The sequence below is a fragment of the Anthonomus grandis genome, chromosome 2 (assembly GCF_022605725.1).
Source record: "Anthonomus grandis grandis chromosome 2, icAntGran1.3, whole genome shotgun sequence".
In the NCBI taxonomy this organism is placed as follows: Eukaryota; Metazoa; Arthropoda; class Insecta; order Coleoptera; family Curculionidae; genus Anthonomus; species Anthonomus grandis.
This window is the reverse complement of record NC_065547.1, coordinates 17,653,583-17,673,598: the sequence shown is the minus strand read 5'-3', so window position 1 is coordinate 17,673,598 and position 20,016 is coordinate 17,653,583. Positions and strand designations below refer to the sequence as shown.

General features: G+C 32.0%; 3 protein-coding genes and 1 long non-coding RNA gene across 5 annotated transcripts in view; 3 read left to right on the top strand and 1 right to left on the bottom strand.

Annotated features, from left to right (window-relative positions):
• The first annotated feature begins 278 nt into the window (after positions 1–278).
• On the top strand, positions 279–1,653 carry LOC126733438 (uncharacterized). Its single transcript, XR_007659711.1, has 3 exons — positions 279–951; positions 1,031–1,237; positions 1,292–1,653. It is a non-coding gene; the product is annotated as an uncharacterized LOC126733438 (long non-coding RNA).
• Positions 1,654–3,935: 2,282 nt separating this feature from the next.
• On the top strand, positions 3,936–12,669 carry LOC126748517 (uncharacterized). 2 transcript variants are annotated; one of them, XM_050457811.1, is made up of 5 exons: positions 3,936–4,264; positions 10,803–10,932; positions 10,988–11,082; positions 11,137–11,195; positions 11,894–12,669. In XM_050457811.1, the coding sequence occupies exons 1-5, from the start codon at positions 4,073–4,075 to the stop codon at positions 11,913–11,915; spliced, it is 498 nt and encodes a 165-aa protein (XP_050313768.1). In that variant the 5' UTR covers positions 3,936–4,072; the 3' UTR covers positions 11,916–12,669. The 2 variants fall into 2 exon arrangements, with proteins under 2 accessions (XP_050313768.1, XP_050313758.1); XM_050457801.1 differs by having other exon boundaries at positions 3,946–4,264; positions 11,137–11,373.
• Positions 12,670–18,032: 5,363 nt separating this feature from the next.
• On the top strand, positions 18,033–18,871 carry LOC126748523 (DNA-directed RNA polymerase II subunit RPB9). Its single transcript, XM_050457813.1, has 4 exons — positions 18,033–18,252; positions 18,311–18,439; positions 18,502–18,588; positions 18,644–18,871. The coding sequence occupies exons 1-4, from the start codon at positions 18,179–18,181 to the stop codon at positions 18,744–18,746; spliced, it is 393 nt and encodes a 130-aa protein (XP_050313770.1). The 5' UTR covers positions 18,033–18,178; the 3' UTR covers positions 18,747–18,871.
• A 40-nt stretch (positions 18,872–18,911) lies between these two features.
• LOC126748508 (transcription factor SUM-1) overlaps positions 18,912–20,016 on the bottom strand; it is a 43,211-nt gene continuing 42,106 nt past the window's right edge. The window contains exon 6 of the mRNA XM_050457787.1: positions 18,912–19,096. Within this exon, the coding sequence (XP_050313744.1) occupies positions 18,981–19,096 (116 nt within the window). The 3' untranslated portion in view covers positions 18,912–18,980. The remainder of the gene's footprint in view (positions 19,097–20,016) is intronic.

Genomic DNA, 20,016 nt, shown 5'->3' with positions numbered 1-20,016 from the left:
AAAAAATCCCTAAAGTACAATATAAGCAAAAATTTAAAAGTAAGTGGCTTTAAGATAAGCTGTTTAAAGACTGGCTTAATCGCAAAGAGGACAGTTCTGGAAAAATTTAGACAAGACCAAATCTTGTGAAGCAGATACACTACTTTTTATTGCTGAACACTGTAGTGTATTAACTGTAGATCACTTAAGTGGATTTCTGAACAAAGTAAATGATAGTTCTGACGCAATAAAAAATATGCATTTACATCGAACAAAATGTCCGAGTATTATAAAAAATATTTTAAGTGCGCACTTTATGCATGACTTAAGACAAGATATTGGGTCTGGAAGATTTAGTCTTCTACTTGATGAATCCACAGATATTAGCATTGAAAAATACCTTGGTATAGTCATAATATATTATAGCACAATGTTGAAAAAAATGACCACTACATTTTTAAAGTTTGCTCCATTCATTAAATGTACAGCTGTTGGTATTGTTAGTGCGGTAAAAGATAGTTTAAACGAATATGGTTTGGATTATAAAAAAATAATTGGCCTAGGAATCCATAACGTGTGCAAAACAAGTGTTATGACAGGTGTTAATAATGGGGTATATGTCATTCTCACATAAGGATATTTCCAAATTAGTTCTGGTTCGTGTGTCTGCCATTCAATTCAGCTCGCTGTCTCACATGCTTCAGAAGGTACCCTTCCTTAATTTCTGAATGCTATAATTGGTTCTCTCAATCATCAACTCGGCAGGGTGAATATAAGGAATTATATCGGACAATTAATGAAAGTCACGACCCACTTAAAATTGTAAGAGCTTTTCAAACTCGATGGCTGTCAATATATTCAGCGGTAGACAGAGTTCTTAAGCAATGGCTTCAGCTTACAACATACTTTGAGGTTAACCGACAAAACTGTAAAGATGACCTTTTATACAAAATGTTTCAAGATTTGCAAAGGGTAAATAAATTATTTGAAGCAAAAAATGCTGATCCCTGTAAATTATTTACGGATTTAACGACGCTCATTGGTTTTCCAGTATCCAAAATAGAACTGCCATGTCCCAACATTGATCGTCTTAGTATACATGTGGAGGATTATATGGATACAAAGGTATACCTGGGATTTGGATTTGAATCTAAAAGTTCGAAAATGAGAGAAGCCAAACTTAGAGAACAGGCTGAACATGGTCTTCGGGCTCGATGTATTGATTTCGTAATTAAATTGATTCATTAACTTCGCTAAGGTAAATTACTTTTGTCTTTGTTGTACTCAATATTCCATACAATGATTTTTTTAGGTTACCGGACAATATCGAAGTTTTGCAAAGAACGTCTTTACTGTTGTGCAAAAAATGTTTTAAGGATCCACAAAGAATCTTTGGCCCCATTATTGTTTCATCAAAAATATACGGGAGATGAAATCACATTAATTTAAACCCAATGGAGAGCAATTAACTTCACCAAATGAAGCGATATTAATGATACGGTAAAATTTTGGTTAGAAGTTAGGGAATATGAAGACGCGACAGGTACTAATCCCTTCAAAGAGCGATAGGATATTTAAGTCGAAAGAATATTTAGTGTAATGAATGAAGTAAAATAAAAAATTCGGAACAAAATGAAACAAGATATGGTTAATGCAGTCTTAAATACCGGGTGGTGCGTCGCCGAGCGGAACATAGGAAAACCCATGTAAATTTTAAGGGAGTCAATTATTGGCATCCCTGTACATTTTATAGAAAAAATGTAAGATAAATTTTTGAAGAGACCAATCTGGCAAAGTTTCAAAAAATTTTAATAAGCGAATCTTGAATTATTCAATTAAATGTAATTGCAAAATTAGCAAATTTTCGGTTCAGGTAAAACCAAACGGGCACCAGTAAAATGAATATTGTCACTGACGTGAGGAAAAGTGTCAATAAATCAGAGACAGTCGATATTTGAAAACAAGGATGAATTATTCAATCGACGAAAAAATAGTATTAATTGAGTGGCATTATGCGGGAAATAGTTTTAGAGCAGTATTATTTCCCCACCAAGCCTATTCGGTCCATTTCAACTATTAAACGTATTGTCAATAACTTCGAGTCCAAAGGTACCGTAATAAATAATTGTAAATGTTCAACTCAGAATATCGAAAATAGCGCCGAAGAAAGAGAGAACAGAGATCTTAATATTCTACTGAATGTGGAGGAAAACAAGATGGTTAGTACGAGGGTTCTTGGGCAGAGGTAAATAAACATCATACAACGGTATTGCGCACTTTAAAAAAACACAAATATTATTCGTATAAATTCGAAAAACATCAAGAGCTGCAGGAAGGAGATGAAGAGCTAAGAATGGCATTTTGTTTTGAAATGATGGAAAGAACAAATAATGATAGAATTTTTTTAAGCTATATTAGTTTTACCGATGTACATTTACCCTCAACAATGAACCAAATGTTCAGAATTGCCGGTATTGGAGCCAAGAAAATGAACATCGCTTTGTTCATACTCGGACACAATATCCCCAAAAAACAAATGTATTCGTGGGAATTATCGGATACCATATCATTGGACCCTTTTTTATGGACTATAACCGAAAAACTAAAACCTATTTGGACTTATTTAAAAATCAAATTGGACCCGCATTGGAAGAAGTTGTTCAGGAAGATCAAATGATCTGGTACCAAATGGATGGTTGGCCGGCCCATAATGCCCGTATGGTTAGAGAGTGCTTGGAAAATGCTTTTAACGGCAATATTATTGGTCCACGGTACCGGATACTTTGGCCAGCCAGGTCACCTGATCTTTTACCGAATGACTTCTTTTTGTGGAGTCATTTAAAAAGTGCCATTTATAAAAGTGTAAAATTTGATAATCAAAACCAGTTACAAAACGCTATTTCGTTAGAATGTAATAAAATTTCCCAATATCAACTTAGTAACGTTAGAAATGAATTTTATGATCGGTTAGGATATTGTTTAGCTGTTAATGGGGGGATGTTTGAACATTTGATTAATTGATGTTTTTATGTAATTCTCTATTATTTTTAAAAAAGTTATTGTATTTTATTTTTCGACACTTAGTAAAATATTAAGAGTTCTGTTCTCTCTTTTTTCGGATCTATTTTCGATCTTCTGAGTTAAACATTTACAATTATTTATTGCAATGTCTTTGGACTCGAATTTACTAACAATAGGTTTAATGGTTAAAATGAACCAGATAGGCTTAGTGGGAAAATAAATTGAAAATATTTCAGATACTGCTATTGGTTTAATTAAATTCTAAGTATGATAAAATTATTTTTTTAATAATCGATAATAATAATTGTTATTGGTTTAACTTCATTGTTATATTAAATAAAAGCTTAGAGAAAAAAGTAATGTTAACGTGTCTTACTTTGAATGTATGGTTGTGAGATTGATAAAACGAAAAACAAAACATTTCTTGTATTCGGCTGTACGTCAGATTTGACAAAGCCTTATAACAAATTGTTTGCTGGTGGCTGGTGTCTGGTTTTACCTGAACCGAAAATTTGGAAATTTTGCAATTACATTTAGTTGAATATGTTCCGCTCGGCGACGCACCACCCGGTATACGGTCAGGAAGAAAGCGACACGAGAAAACATGCTATTGATACAATCTCCCAGACAAAGTATTAAATATGGTATGAACAATGCAAGCGTATAACAATAAGCAAAACCATAGACTTCAGCCTCAACCTCTGCTGGGTCATCTACGATGTCCCTTAACGAGAGCAACGGAAAGCGACGACGAGTTAAATGTAGATGTTTATGAAGCTTCAATTTTGTTAAAATCAATTAAAATAAAGCGACTAATTTCTTTCTGTATACTTTTTTTCTAAACGGATGTCGGGAAAAAAATTTAGCGGATTTTTGACGGAACTTTGCAATATTTCTAGCGGAATTAAAAAATTAAACTTGGCAACACTGCTCAGAAGCTAACCACACCTCTATATTTGTGTTCTGTGACACCTCTCCTCAAACCCATTTTTGTTTACATTCAAAAATCGGTTATTTGTGAAATTTTTATTATTAAACAAAAATCCATTAGATTTTAGCCAGAAAACTAGAAATGGCAGGAAACAGATCAATTACAGGCACCCCTAGTGTTTATTCCCACGTAACTACAAGGAGCAGTGCAAATTTGAGGAGTGCCAAGAGTTTAAAATCTTTAAAAATTCCTTGGTATCGAAAACCCTTGGTACAAGATGCTATATTCCTGGATGTACAGAGAGCTTCTATGATTGTTGCTATTTTTTCATTGGTAAGATAATTAGTACTATAGAACAGCTTTGGCATCATGAATAAGTCATCAGAATCATCATCGTTTAAAATTATTTGTAATAAACTTTTACTAGAGTAGTTTTGGTTCCATATTTCATAATTCTGGTTTTGAATTAGTTAACATCTGTAGAGTTCCAAGAATCCAATCCTATTTCTAAATATTCCCTCGTTCCTTTTGATCATATGGAATCAACTTATGGAAATTCCCCTTAAACCTTAAAAAATATAATATATTTTATGTAACTAGTAGTATTATTGTGTAATAGCAATATTGGATATAGTAAAGATCTAGTTTAGCAATTTTCCTGAAAATTGCATGTAAAATCATGGAACAAATGTGTATAAATCCAACTTAACCCACCCCAACTATAAAAGCATCAGAAAATCATTTTTCAAGAATTTATTTTACTTTATAAAATTACTCATTACCATAAAATGACATTATAGGAAAGTTTCCTCACATCTTGGAAAACTAGACCCTAATTTCCCATAATTTTAAGTGAGGTTGAACAAGAGTTGTGTTTATAATTTCAGTTTCAATGTTCAATTCAATTCAGTTTAATGATGTCAATATACAAAATACTGATATAAGTCTAATTGGGTAAAATATAAAATACACAGCTCTACTTAACTTTATATTTGATATGATAATAATTAAGATGAATAGACCTAAAATATTATAGTAAAAGAAGAAATATTTATACTTAACAGTGGGAAATACATATTTTTATTTAACCTTATCTATAAAATAGCATCATTTAAAAAAAACTAAATCATAAGACACACAAAAGAAGTTCTTTGATTTTTATTTTAAACGTAGGTATAGGCAGATGTTAAATTATTAGGGATAATTTGTTAAAGAAACATATAGTAAGCCATTATGGGATATCTGCATCACTTCAGTCTATGAAAATTTGGGGAATGTTCTCTCTAAAGTATGTGTTGATATTGTAAATATCTTGTGAATATAAATATAACTCAAAAAATTGTGCATGTTGCATTTTACATAAATAAGGTGTGCATAAATATACAGACCAGGTAATGTTAATGTTTTTAAATCTACAAAGACCTGTCTGCAGTCCACTCTGTATGGCAAACCTGCTACAATACAGCCATTCTCTGCAGCCTGAAAATGTTCTTTTGCTCCTCCACTATGGCCCAAAGCAAGAATGGCATAGGAAATATAAGAATGACATAAAGAAAAATTAAAAACAGCTATGTTTTTAAATGAGTGAAAACATAGGATTAAAGTCCATAAAGAAAAAGTTTAAAGTTTGACATGATAGTAGTAGATCATTGATGTATATCGAAAATAATAAAGGGTCCATAACAGCCACTCCTATGTGCAAACACCCTCTTCCGAGTCAATATTGGCAAATCTCACCCTCTGACAGCAGTTTGAGTTAGTTTTTGCAGTTTTTTATTTATTTATTTATTAACGGAATCCATTTACATTGAAATTATATAATAAATTACATCTAAGCTTGTGAAAAATATCACTACATATCCATTTTCTCTTTTTACTATTTATAAAAGATCTTACCAAATTACTGTCTTGTCAGTGTTTTACTGTTTGCAGATGATATAAAATTGTTCACAAAAATAGATACTGAAGAGGATTGTGAATTCCTTCAGCTAAATCTTAATAAAGTTGAGAATAGGTGCAATGTCAATATTTAAATGTTAATAAATGCTCTATTCTCTCATTTTCTAGAACAAACAAAAGAACAAAATCTTGTGTACACCCATCCTAAAAACTAAAAAATTCCAAATTGACTTTGAATTTCAAATTTCAAACAAACATAACATCTAAAACATTTTACTATAAAATGTACACACATTACCAAAATTAATTATAACAAAACAGATTGAAAAAATTTAAAAAAAAAGCATCTTTTAGATAAATTTGATTAAAAAATAAGTAAAGCTGTCAATAAAACAGAATTTAGAGGAATTAAATTAAAATATTTAATAGGAAACAAAACTAAAACACTAAAATGATGTCAGAGCACAGGTCAAAAGGTATCATTAAAAAAATCTTCAAGGCTATAATATGCCCTGGATAATAAAAGTGATTTTAATTTCTTTTTGAATTTCTTAACTTCTAAAATTTGTCTGATACATAGAGGAAAATGGTTGTAAATTTTTTTGCTAAGGTATATAAGTGAGTTCTTGGTGAGGGAGGATGTAGGGATTGGTAAGGGAAAATCATTAACCTGGCGAGTCATATGACCAGTGTTAGAGGGAGGTTTAGGACATTTATGAATAAGAGTAGCTGTCTCTAAGATAAAAAGAGAAAAAAGAGTTAGGATTTTTTGAGATATAAAGAGAGGTTTACAAGAATCTCTTAACCCAGCGGAACATAGGTATCTAACTGCCTTTTTTTTAATCACAAAAATTATGTTTAATAATCCCTTGTTGCTTAAACCCCAAAAAGGCAAGCCATAACGAAGATGGGACTCAATAAGAGAAAAGTACACTGAATGTGCAACTACCCCTCCCAGCTCATGCCCCGCCATTCTTACTGCAAAGCATCCAGAGGTTAATTTTGATGCAAGATTTAGGATATGATCTTTGAAGCGAAGGCGACCATCAATGGTAATACCAAGGAACTTATAACTTTCTTTGTATTGCAAGGGGGAGTTTTCACTAAACATAAGGCTCTGAACGTCACACTTAAGTCCCATAATAAAGGTTTTGCCCACATTAAATACAAGCCTGTTTGCAGCACACCACTCCGAAAAAATCTTAAGATCCTTAAAAACCTGGGCTCTAACATTATCAGAATCTCTATGATTCCATAAAGTGGTGGTATCATCAGCAAACTGAATCACTTTGCCCTGCAGTTTTAATGAACCCAAATCATTTACATAGAGCAAAAATAATAGTGGCCCTAACACTGAACCCTGAGGTACTCCAGTTTTAAGGGATCTGAAATCTGATAAACATCCAGATACTGTAACTCTTTGAGTATGATTAGACAGATAGGATTCCAGCCATTGTAATGCCACACCTCTAAAGCCATACTTATTAAGCTTAGACAGCAGTATTCCATGAACGCCGAAAACAGCGTCATGAGTCCCTTTTCCCGTTTGAAATCCAAACTGATTTGCAGATAAAATGCAATTATGTTGCAAAAAAGACAACATTCTAATTTTTGCAAGTTTTTCAACTATCTTGGAGAGGGTAGATAATATAGAAATTGGACGGAAATTATAAGGCTCACTCAAATCTCCACCCTTATAAAGAGGGATAACCATTGCTTCTTTCAAACATGCTGGAAAGATGCCATTATGAAAGGAATTGTTTATGGCAGAAGCTAAGGCACTCAATGCTGAGTCAGGCAAAAAGAGTAGTAATTTTGATGATATTCCATCAGCTCCAGCTAATTTATGGTTTTTTAAGCTTTTAATTGCATCTACGTCAGTAAGGCTAGCAGGATAAAAGAAAAAAGAATTTTGAACTGACACTTGTTGAATATAATGCAAAGGATCAATATTAGTATTCACATCCTTGAGCAATAAATGAGGAATATTACAGTAATAATCATTTAAACTATTTGGTCTTACTTCTGGTTCTGAAACTTTCTTGTGAGAATGCCTGAAGTCATTTATAATTGACCAACATTCTCTCTGCCTATTTGAGGACACATTCAAGAGGTCACTATAATATTTAACCTTTGCTTTTTTTATCGTCTTTCTGTATAGACTACGATATTTCTGATGATAAAGAATAATATTTGCATTAGTTGTATACTTGCACAACTTAGCCAAAAAACGGACGTTTTTAGCTGAAGTTCTGAGGCCTGCTGTGACCCATGGTTTTCTATTTTTCATTTTAAGCCTCTTTTTTTTTAGGAAAACACTGATTGATTTTGTCACATAGCACATGAAATAACAAAGTAAACGGGTCAGGAGCCATTTCAACTGCATTCCAATTAACCAAAGCTGTAGTAGAAGAAAAAGCATTGAAATTTGCTATGCTGAAAAGTGAAAATTCTTCCTATATAATGAGATGAAGGAAATACAGTGTTGCATGGAATCCTAGCGAGAATGGTCAGAAATACCAGATGAGAGTACTCTACATGACACATCATTTAAATTTGTACACAAATAATCAATAGTAGTTGCAGATGAGGATGTTATATGTGTGGGTGAAAGAACATGCATCTTTAAGTCATAAGATTCCAATATACTTAAAAGGGATGGTTGATATGATAGCAAGCTTACATCAGTGAAGTTAATATTAAAGTCATCAGCCAATATAACTATGGAGTGTCGCCGACAAAAAATTGATATAGGAATATAATCAGATATTAAGAAACATTCATTAGGCTTTAACCAGTGCTCAGTTAGTAATACAATATCAGGAAAATCACATGAATCAAGTAAAAGATCAAGCTAGTCCATTTTATTTCTTAGAGACTGTATATTTAAAATAAAACTACTGAAACTTTTCGCATTCTTATTTTCAATGTTATTCATAGAGTATGAGTGAGCTTCATCTTCTGTGTATTTATCTATAAAAAAGAATCCCTATCACAGTCAGTATCTAGAAATCCAGGTTGATTACTTGGTTTTATTGTGGACCACACATTTTTTGATGAAATGCTACTTTTGAAATGTTTTAAAATATGGGTATACAGTAATGATGCCAAATCTGATCCAAAGTTGCTGGCATGATTAGACTCTAAAATTCTATTTAGATTAATATTATTTGCATGAAATATTCTATAGAGCGCCTTATTGCTATTATAAATTACATTATGGTTTGGATACATGTAAGGGCTTGTCATCACTAAACTATTGCTATGTAAATGTATAAAAATTTTTAAAATATCGAATGATGAGCAAATACCAGTTAACATTAAAATCAACGTATCATTTTCTGTAAATTCCTTAACCATAGATGATGCAGTATAAATCAGTTCATTGTTTGTACTTCCTGGCTTCAGGAAACATTGGACTTTGTAGTTAGCTTCAAACTTCAGACGCAATTTCTTCAGGAACACTCTACTAACCAAATCATCAAATAATGTTGTGTTAACCAAAGTGGATGAGGCAAAAGATCTGGGAATTACTTATGATGCAAAAAGGTGTCTTTCTGGCAAGAGGTTTGGATAGTCAATTATACTTAAATAAATTTAATATTAAACCCTTAGCAAAAAGAAGAGAAATTTTTTCCATAAGATTCTTATATAACCTATGAATATAGCAAGATTGACTGTTGTGACCACATTTTTTGCTGGATTAAATTTTCGGGTACCAAGAATAAACTCCAGGCATTTTAGATTATTTTATGTAAATCCTGCTAGGACTTATATTAATATTAATTTACATAAACGGTGCAATATTTTTGTTGACAGTTTAAGATCCATTATAGGAAGTATAAAGTAGATAGGTGATGACTCTTTTTAGTATGTATATAGATAGTCTGTTTAAGTGCATAGAATGATAAGCATTTTTATTTTCCATTTTTAGACATATTTTGTTATTTTCTTTTTTCTTTCCTGCTCTGCATATGCTGAAGTACCAACTTCAACATATTTTTATTATTTTCTTTTTTTTCTTCAAATCAAATTCTTTCCTGTAATTGGGTAACAAAGCAGTTGGAAATAAATGCCCCCTTTTTTTTCTTTATAAAAACTCCATATTAATCACTTAAACTTACAGTAAGCAATAAATGCATCCTTTTTATCAGTTAAAAAAAATGCCGAAGTAGCCAATAAAAATCCATAATTTAGAACAATTAAAACAAGTATCCAAACTAATTAAAATCAATACAAATTCAAAATTGCATAAACCATAAAAGTTGCAACACTACAAATCATTTAGACAAGTTGTAAGGTGGGTAGTACAAAATGTTCTTTAAAACTCTTTTAAAGTTTGTAAGCTTAGAGTTAAAAAAACTGTTTATTTTTACTATTCTTATCAAGGATATACTCTTAAAGACATTTAAATTACATTTACTTAATTTAGAAATGAAAATCTCATTGGTCCTCAGGCTGTTGTTACTTAATAAATAAATAATACTATTTATTATATTTTTATTTCTTTAATCACGCCTTCAGTGAGTCCATTTGGAAGAACCTATATAGGTTCTGTAAATAATGAATGTATAAATGTCAACTTCTCTTTTAAATCCACTTGAAAATTCGCTATTTCGCCATCGGAATATTGTTTCGGATAAAGTTGCACACATTTAGGTTGTTGAAAATTGTTTAGTTGTTAGAAAGTTGCTAAACTAGACCTTTACCATAAATATTCCCTAATACCTTTAAGGTATTAGGGAATATATGGATTACATTTTAAGGTGAAATCTTCCATTAAATGCCTAAAAGAACATACAGTATTGGATATATTTATAGCAATATTAATGAAATTAAAAAAAAAATTGCATTGAAGTATTTTAACCAATACCCTACAAAAGCATTAGCATTTTTTAAATATCTCCTAGTTTAGCTTTTTTTAATAAGAAAACAATTAAAACTTTAAGCACAATTAAGCCTTTTTTTACAGGTGTTATCAATCTTCACAATTATAACAGCAATTTTTGATCTATACTGTTATGCTATGGCTGCCCCTGGTAGCACACACTATGGATACTACATTATATCATATGAGTTTGTTTATGTTGGGTCAAGACATGGTAAGTAAATGAAATCACCAAAGAACAAATTACACAAATATATTTAAATTTTTAGTAAGAAATGCCTTGGTAATGTTTGCTGTGTTCTCTGCCCTCTTATCAGTTGGGGTGTTCATAACCAGTATAATGCTTATCATGTCTCTAAGGAAGGTGAGTTAAAATAGAAAGTTTTGTTGGCCCAAAATTACTAAATTAATGTTTCAGGAATATGAGAAGAAAATGCTGCCTTGGCTCTATGTGTTTGCTGTTTTCACGATATTTAGGTTTTTAGCATTCTTATTCTTTTCCATAGTAAACGATATGATATTTGCTTATAATGTGCTTATGTGTTTGATGTGGGCATTGTTTCTCATATGCTCTCTTTATGGTTGGGTGTTGGTGTATTCTTTATACATTGAACTCTCTGACTTGACTAAGTTGGAAGACTTGGCACATTTAAGGGTAAGTTAAGATCAGTTTAATTATAATTATGACTGAAGTTTTTTTTTTCAATTTATTATTAATTAAGGAATTACAAAGGTGTATGTACAACATGTTTTAGTCTATGCATGTTTTAGCCTAGTTTTATAAATAAAATGTATCGCATTTAGGCTGCAGATTTCTATCATTAAATCATCATATTTTTATCATGTCTTGCTTATTATAGCCATTTGGAGGTTTTCATTTGGGTAAGAGGATCATTTTTAGTGTGGTGTGTGAATAATTCATTTGCTTTTGAAATTACATTTATAAAATATATTTATTTCAATGAGTTTTTAGAGCATAAAGCTTTTATATTTTCACCTGTGTGACTTAGTGGCATTTTGAAATAAAATAACAAAGCATATATATACCAATGGTAATGGGTGCTTACAATGCTTAAAAATTGTATTTCTCAAGCTATGCGACATTAGTTCCAAATCAACATTATTATTAAAGCAGTTTTGATTATCTTTTTGATTCATATGACAAACTTAACCAGATGGGCACCATGCAATCTCTGAATGCGTCAACAGTCCCGTCTCTAGCGGGCTCCCGGCCTACAACGCCCCACAGCACAGTCTCGACAATGCCAGTAGGTTCAGTGTAACTACTACTAAGTCAACCGTAACACCCTCTACAGCTCCTTTAGTCACCGGAGATGACCCTGCTATTCCAAGTAGTATCAGTAAATATACCATGTCTAGTTTGAGCGAAGCTCAACATTCACTGGAGTCTCAGGCTACCACCTCTGAGGTGGAGAGCAGTTTGGGAGGTGGAGAAAGGACCAAATATTGAGACTAGAAATAGTACAATTTTGGTGTCTTTGCTCCCTTACCTTAAACTTAGACCTAATAACAGATAGATCTAAAAATTGATGTTTTTTGGGTAATACTTATTAGAATGTACATAATTGTTGTTTTATTAAGTGTTTGTACTGTCTTGTGTGCCTTTACTGTGTGTAACATTGATTCTTATGCATCAAGTGCACTTTTAGGTATTAAGGAAACTTAGGTTAGAGAACAATTACCATTACTAGTAGTAAAATAAGAGTTGAGAATCTATTTTTATTTCTCGAATATTTTAAAGAGTTTTTTTTTTAACTAGAAGTTTTATTTTATGTTTAAGTAGTTTCTAAAATTGTAATATTGTTGGATTCAGTATGATTCTCATCAAATGTTTATGCTTAGATTAAAAGAAACTTAATTCGCAACTGAGCCGTCCAAACTCGTTTATTAGTATTTAATGTTTTTATGAAATATACCACTTTATGTATTATATGTATATTTTTTTCGTCATATATGATAATACTATTTTTCTAAAGCACAGAAATATAATGTTTCTTATGCAATTATTTACATGTGTTGTTTAAAAAATGTAGCAAACAAACTTTAACAACCTGTAGAATGAAAACAAGGCATATTTTGATCAGCACGTTTTGCTGAACAACTTTTCTTACAGTTGCAGGTGTCTCCCACTGATGTATGAAAATTTAAAACAAAAATACAAATATTGAATGTATCTTCCTAACTAACTTGACTGCACTGTTTATCTTGAGAAATGCTTAAAGAATGTTTTTATTTCTAAAGCTTGCTACAGCCTTCTTACAGTTCTTTGTGGATAGATTGTGATCCTCTTTTTTTAATCAAAAATACATTTCTTGCTTTAATTATACTAATACGGTAATAATAAATGACAAAGTTGAAGCTCACTTCCTAGCTTAACCATATAACCCAAATTAAAGTAATTACAAAAGATTTTCAAAATACTGGCGGCAAAAATAAGGGGATATAGTAATTTTTTTAATTATAAACAGCTAAAAATTTTTAAAACTATTATGGTTATCTCATATCATTTTCTAAATTAAAAAAAAACAAACTTAATTAAAAATAGCAAAACGTATATTCCAGAAATTAATTATATGATTCAAAGTTAAAAAAACATGCTGAAACATGAAAACAATAATCATGTTTCTGACTTCCCTAAACCTCCAGAACTTCATTAATGCGTCTTGGCATACTAAGAACCAAATTTTCAAACTGATCTTCAGACAAGTTTTCCCACAATTGGGGCAGTATTCTTACTGAGTCCTGTCAGTAGGCTGGGGTTGATGGTTATCAAAAGCATATCCCAGGCATGCTCAATTGGGTTTAGATCTGGGGAAAGTGGTGGTATCCTAAGATGCAAAATGCCCAAATCTTAAAGCGTATTTCGAACTTCTAGAGTGCGATACGAGGATGCATTATCATCCAAAAAAACAAAATTTTCCCTGGCTGAAAACTTTCCTTGCCTTATCGCCCTTATCGATTCGACGATATCACTTATGATATAAAGCATTCCTGTCATATTGTTTTTGCATATATAGAGGGGGTATACCGGGTGTCCCATTTCGGGTACTTTTGCAGAATATCTCCTTTATTCTTAGAGATAGAGTTGCGGTTTTCGCGACACTGTTACTTTTTGGTAAAACTAAAGATGCCAAAATGTTCATAGCCCTCTTAGTTTTTAAGATAAAGGGCATTTTTGAAAACTTTGCATTTTGGGAAACTCCTCGAAAACAACATTTGTTAGTAAAAATTTGCTCAATATTGTTAATTAATTATTATAATTAATTAACAAACATTGTTAATTACTCAATTTGCTCTTTCTTGTGCCCACTCCAAACGCTGTGCTTTGTGTCTTCGTGTAAGGGATGCCACGACGAAATGCTCTTTGACCAAATAAACCATTCTCGTGCAGACGATTTCTCACTGTTTTAGATAAATTGGGATATGTGATGTTCAAAAGCTATTGGGTTTCTTCTTATGCTGGGGGTTATGTAATGATCTTGTTGATATATAGTGCACCTTCTACGACCTTGTCCTTGCCTCCTCAAGACTGTTTCTGTTTCTCTAGAACGATTCCACAACCTGCTTATAACACTTCGTGATATTCTGAACTCAAGAGCAACATCAACTTGTCGTAACCTCGCTTAAATCATTCCAACTGCTCTGTTGGCATGGTAAAAAGCAACTCTTTACGACTGCACTGACTCAAATAAGGGATTTCTGAAAATGAAGTCAAAACCAACAATCTATTTATCTATAATCAATTTATCACTACCTGGTTAAACACTAGAGAGAGTAAATTCTTTACAAAATTTAGGAGTTAAAATTATTGAAAATATTTGTAATTGGGCATTTATACTTCTTGGTTTCATAATTTGGGTTTTAAAAGTTTTTAATCATATTTTTACATTAATAGGCAGGTTAAGAATACCTGTTGAAGATATAAATTATTAAGAATTGTCATTATTATTACATATCCCCAAACTAGAAGTCTGGAGAAAAAATCTTGGCATATGTCTTGTATAAAATATTATGTGGTTTAATTAATGTTCCTGCAAGAATCACAAGAAAAGTTGCCTCATTTCATGTTTCATATCATACAAATTATGGATTTTTTAGTTCTTTACCTACTAGACAGTGCATCTCCCCCTTGCAAAACAAAGAAAGCTGTAAGTTCCTTGGTATTACCATTGATGGTCGACTTCGCTTCGAAGATCATATCCTAAATCTTGCATCAAAATTATCCTCTGGATGCTTTGCAGTAAGAATGGCGGGGCATGAGCTGGGAGGGGTAGTTGCACGTTCAGTGTACTTTTCTCTTATTGAGTCCCACCTTCGTTATGGCTTGCCTTTTTGGGGTTTAAGCAACAAGGGATTATTAAACATAATTTTTGTGATTCAAAAAAAGGCAGTTAGATACCTATGTTCCGCTGGGTTAAGAGATTCTTGTAAACCTCTCTTTATATCTCAAAAAATCCTAACTCTTTTTTCTCTTTTTATCTTAGAAACAGCTACTCTTATTCATAAATGTCCTAAACCTCCCTCTAACACTGGTCATATGACTCGCCAGGTTAACGATTTTCCCTTACCAATCCCTACATCCTCCCTCACGAAGAACTTACTTATATACCTCAGCAAAAAAATTTACAACCATGTTCCTCTATGTATCAGACAAATTTTAGAAGTTAAGAGATTCAAAAAGGAATTAAAATCACTTTTATTATCCAGGGCATATTATAGCCTTGACGATTTTTTTAATGATACCTTTTAACCTGTGCTCTGACATCATTTTAGTGTTTTAGTTTTGTTTCCTGTTAAATAATGTAATTTACTTCTTCTAAATTCTGTTTTATTGACAGCTTTACTTATTTTTTAATGAAATTTATCAAAAAGATGCTTTTTTTTCTCAATCTGTTTTGTTATGATTAATTTTGGTAATGTGTGTAAATTTTATGGTAAAGTGTTTTAGAAGTTATGTTTGTTTGAAATTTAAAGTGAATTTGGAATTTTTTAGTTTTTAGGATGCTTGTACACAAGATTTTGTTGTCTTACGTAATATAGCACATTTTCTTTCTTTCTTTCTTCTTGCCGTAAAGTAGTGGATAAACCCTCTATGAACCCTCGTCTAACTAACCAATGATTTGGAAAAATATCTAGATAATTGCGAACGGGTAAAGCATAGTGTGGCGGGGCTCCATCTTGCTGAAAAAAAAGATCACGTTGGTACATGTCGGGGTTCTTCAAAGTTATCAGAGCGGGGATAAGATCAGTTTGAAGAAAGTCCAATTACCTCTCACCAGTGAGAGTGTCATCAAAAAGTAAGGTCCTAAAACTCTTCCTTCCACTATACCGCACCACACATTGACTTTTTGAGGGTGTTGTGTATGACATTCTGTGAAGCAATGAGGGTTTTCGGTCGCCCAGTATCAATAATTCTGTCTGTTCACATGGCCGTTTAGAATAAACGTTGCTTCGTCAGAAAATATTATCTGTTCTACGAAATTATTGTTATCATTACATAATTGCTGCATTTGCTCACAAAATTAATTGCGGCGATCAAAATCATCTTCCGATAGCTCTTGACGTAAGAATATTTTATAGGGGTAGAACTTTGCTTTTCCAATAGTTTTTGCATAGTAGATTGTGATAAATTAACATTAGCAGCCGTGCCTGTAATCGTGGGTTATCTTTGGGATTATCTTGGACCATTAACAGAACATTAAGCTCATCTTCAGTTATTGAACCGCGAACATGCCCGAATTCACGAAACTTTGCTTCAACTCTGCTTACCACAGTTTGGCTAATAGGTGACTGATCAGGATGAGTTCCATTAAACAACTGAACCACCTTCTTTTGAGTATGAGAAACATCTCCAAAACCAATCATGCACAAGATTTCGATTCTTTCACTTTTGGTTCATTTTCTCATATTTCATACCACAACAGTAGGTAGTAAAGTGTAGTTACTAATAAAATGCAGGATGATATTGCTTTCGCCTCTAAAAAAGAATAAACATCACTTGCAAATGTAAAAATACTTCAAATAGTTGCACCAAAATACATTCACTTTTTGACACTGACAACAACAACTAAAAAACCAAAATACCAACATTTAATTTATATAGGTATTTCTTTAATTTTGCATTTTATCATCATTTTTTGTTCAAAATTGTCTAAAGTTTAAAAGAATAGTTCAATGAATACAGTTTAAATTAAATCTTAATAATTATAATAAATTATTGAGTACAAGGAACTTTGGTTTTTATAAAATAAAGCACTTATTGACTCAATATGTGCAATTTATTAACAATTGGAATATTATTAAATTAATATACAGAGAAAAAATACAAACAAAACTTACATACTATTAACCAGCCTCTTCATACTCCAAAATATCAAAAAACTGCCCAACTTTGACTGCAACTCCTTTGTCTGATTTGATTTCATTTGGCAATGCTTCCACTTCTAATGGTAATGTTGGATATTCAGGATCATAAATGAATTCCTGTGAACTAACCAGCTTTTCAACTTCTTCTCCTAATAATAGCTTTTTCCTGTCCAGGAGCTGCGTCACAGCTACGTCTGCTTTCTCTACCAACTCTGTTTGTTCCCTAATTCTTCCCTGGATGTTGTCCAACGTTTGATCCAGTGTCTTTAAGATTGAATAACTATTTGGGTGAGCTTTTCTAGTTAGTAAATATTCCCCTGTGTGCACTATTGTTGCTGGCATATATAAACGTTTACAAACTGGTATCAGTGCTGAATGCTCAGGTTGACTGCTAAGACTTTTTATGTTTTCATAGGTATCTTCTAAGGATTTTAATTTTTCTCGTATTTCTTGATGGAGAGACTCGTTTTTTGCAATGTCATTGTCTAATAGTGTTAAAAATTCAGTTCTTTTACTTACGATATCATAAATTTGTTGATTCATATTAAAGTTATTACTTATTACAACTTTTGAAAGAAGTTTGAATTAGTTTGTTTTTTTTTTCTAGTTGAGGTTAAGTTTGTGTTTACATGGGTCATGGATTTTCATTTTTTAGGATCAGGAAGTTAAAATTGTCCTATGTTAGGTTTGTGCTGTAGGTTCTAGATGTCGCATTATAACGACGCGCTCTAAAGTTACATTTAATATTTACTTTAAAACTGCTTTTATCACTATTTTATAAATATATGCCAATTAATAAAACATAAACTTTTTTCCTAAAGTTTTCCTTATATAATTTTTCTTTTCTTTAAAAAATTGTTAACACAGATGCTTAGTAACCCAGTGCTGTCATCTCTGTATTATTGGTAATACAAACTGATAAACGTCAACGTCATTTCCAGCAAAGCGAGGTTAGGTTGCATGTTTTGAAATTTCTAGAAGGGAATATTTAGATCTTCTTTCACCCCATTTTAAAGCTTAGATTCAGATCTTGGGCTTATTACCTTTAAAACTGTCTCTAAATCCTGTTAACAATGTCCAAACCTACGGGCTACGACTCACATAGCGAAGGACCCGGTTTTGTTGGCATCAGGTTTTGTCAAGAATGGTAAAGAGCACATTATTTTCTTTAAATATCCAATAAAACCTTTAAACTTATCTTTTAGCAACAATATGTTGTACCCCAAAGAAGATAAAGACAATAAAATTCTACTCTATGCCTGTAGAAATTGTGACTATAAGCAACATGCCGACTCCAAATGTATTTATGTAAACAAAATTATGCACGAAATTGAGTAAGTATTCATTTCCCAAATATATTTATTCATGTTTTTAAAACTTACTTATATTTATATAGTGAATTGACACACATTGTACCTGATGTCATATCTGATCCAACTCTGCCAAGAACTGAAGATCATCACTGTCCAGTGTGTCAACACAGGTTAATAAGTTAATAGAAATATTGTGAATGGTTTTTAGAGTAACTTTGATTGTAGGGAGGCAGTGTTTTTCCAAGCACAAACCAGAAGAGCTGAAGAAGAAATGAGATTGTATTATGTGTGCACAAATCCGCACTGTGCCCATAGATGGACAGAGTGAATCTAGTTTCTTTTCATTAATTTATTGATTATTGTGAATTGATGTCTTTATATTTTACCATGGATATAGGAGTGCAACATTTTTGTATTGGTATTTAAATAAATTTTTTGAGGAAGTAAATTAAACCATTGTTTTCCATACAAGTTAAAATAAAACTTAAATAAATATTCCTAATAATCTTTATTCATAAATAAATTGAGCATATCATAACATAAATCTGAGCAACAATTAAGCTTATTTACTAATTATATCATTATTGATTTTATTCTGTTTTGTTGTAATATTTTGGACAATAAGGTTCAGGCAATCCAGGCTGGAAGTTGATGTGATTCCTGAAGATAATTCAAAACCTGTAAAAAATAATCCAATGAATGAACAAGCAACAAGTATTTGTTTAATATATTACAAATATTTACAAAAAAAGAAAGACGCCATACTCTAAAAACCAAATGACCCACTTGGGGATACTGAATACCACACACCTAACTTCCAACTGTTACTTTACATTCTGACTTTATCGCTATTTAATATTACCATATCATATATAGAGGGGCAATAAAGTCTATTTTCAGACGAGAGAAGACGCTCCGTTGGAATCAATAAAAAGTATTTTATTTCCAATAAAACAACTTATGTTGTGACAGTTAAGAAACGAAATATGTATTGGCTTTATCCAGGAATAAAACCTATGGCATATTATATAACACATATTTTGTGCTCATTTTACATAAAAGTTGTCTAAAATTAATGCAACATAAAATCTTAAAAGCGGCCATCACACCTCGTTTGATCTGACTTATGCAGGCATTACAACAAGGAAGGACAAACAAATTAATACTAATTTTCCGGAGTGTTATTTTCGGTTCTGTGTAGTCGTTTTGCTGTCTCCGTACGCATTTTATTATCACATTTCGAGAGTAAGTTTACGATTTAAGGGTTGGAAACTGACGAAAATCTCGTTTCTTAACTTACTTTATGAGCCCTTGTTTCTAACTGAAAGACTTGTCATTTTTATTTTATGATTTATATGGTAAATGTTTATGGCCGGAGAACCACATTTTCGAGAAATTATCAGCAGTTACTCGAAATTGGATTTGGGCTTGCTATTAATCTCGACACAGGCCAATTTAAGCTCGAGTCTGTTGCAACGGCGGCTTTAACTACCAGCGAACTAATTAAAAGTAACTGTGATAAAACACTCGCCTCTGAGCTTTATATTTTGTGGAAACTTGTTCCAATTTGATTTTAGGTGGGCTTAGTGCGGTTGTGT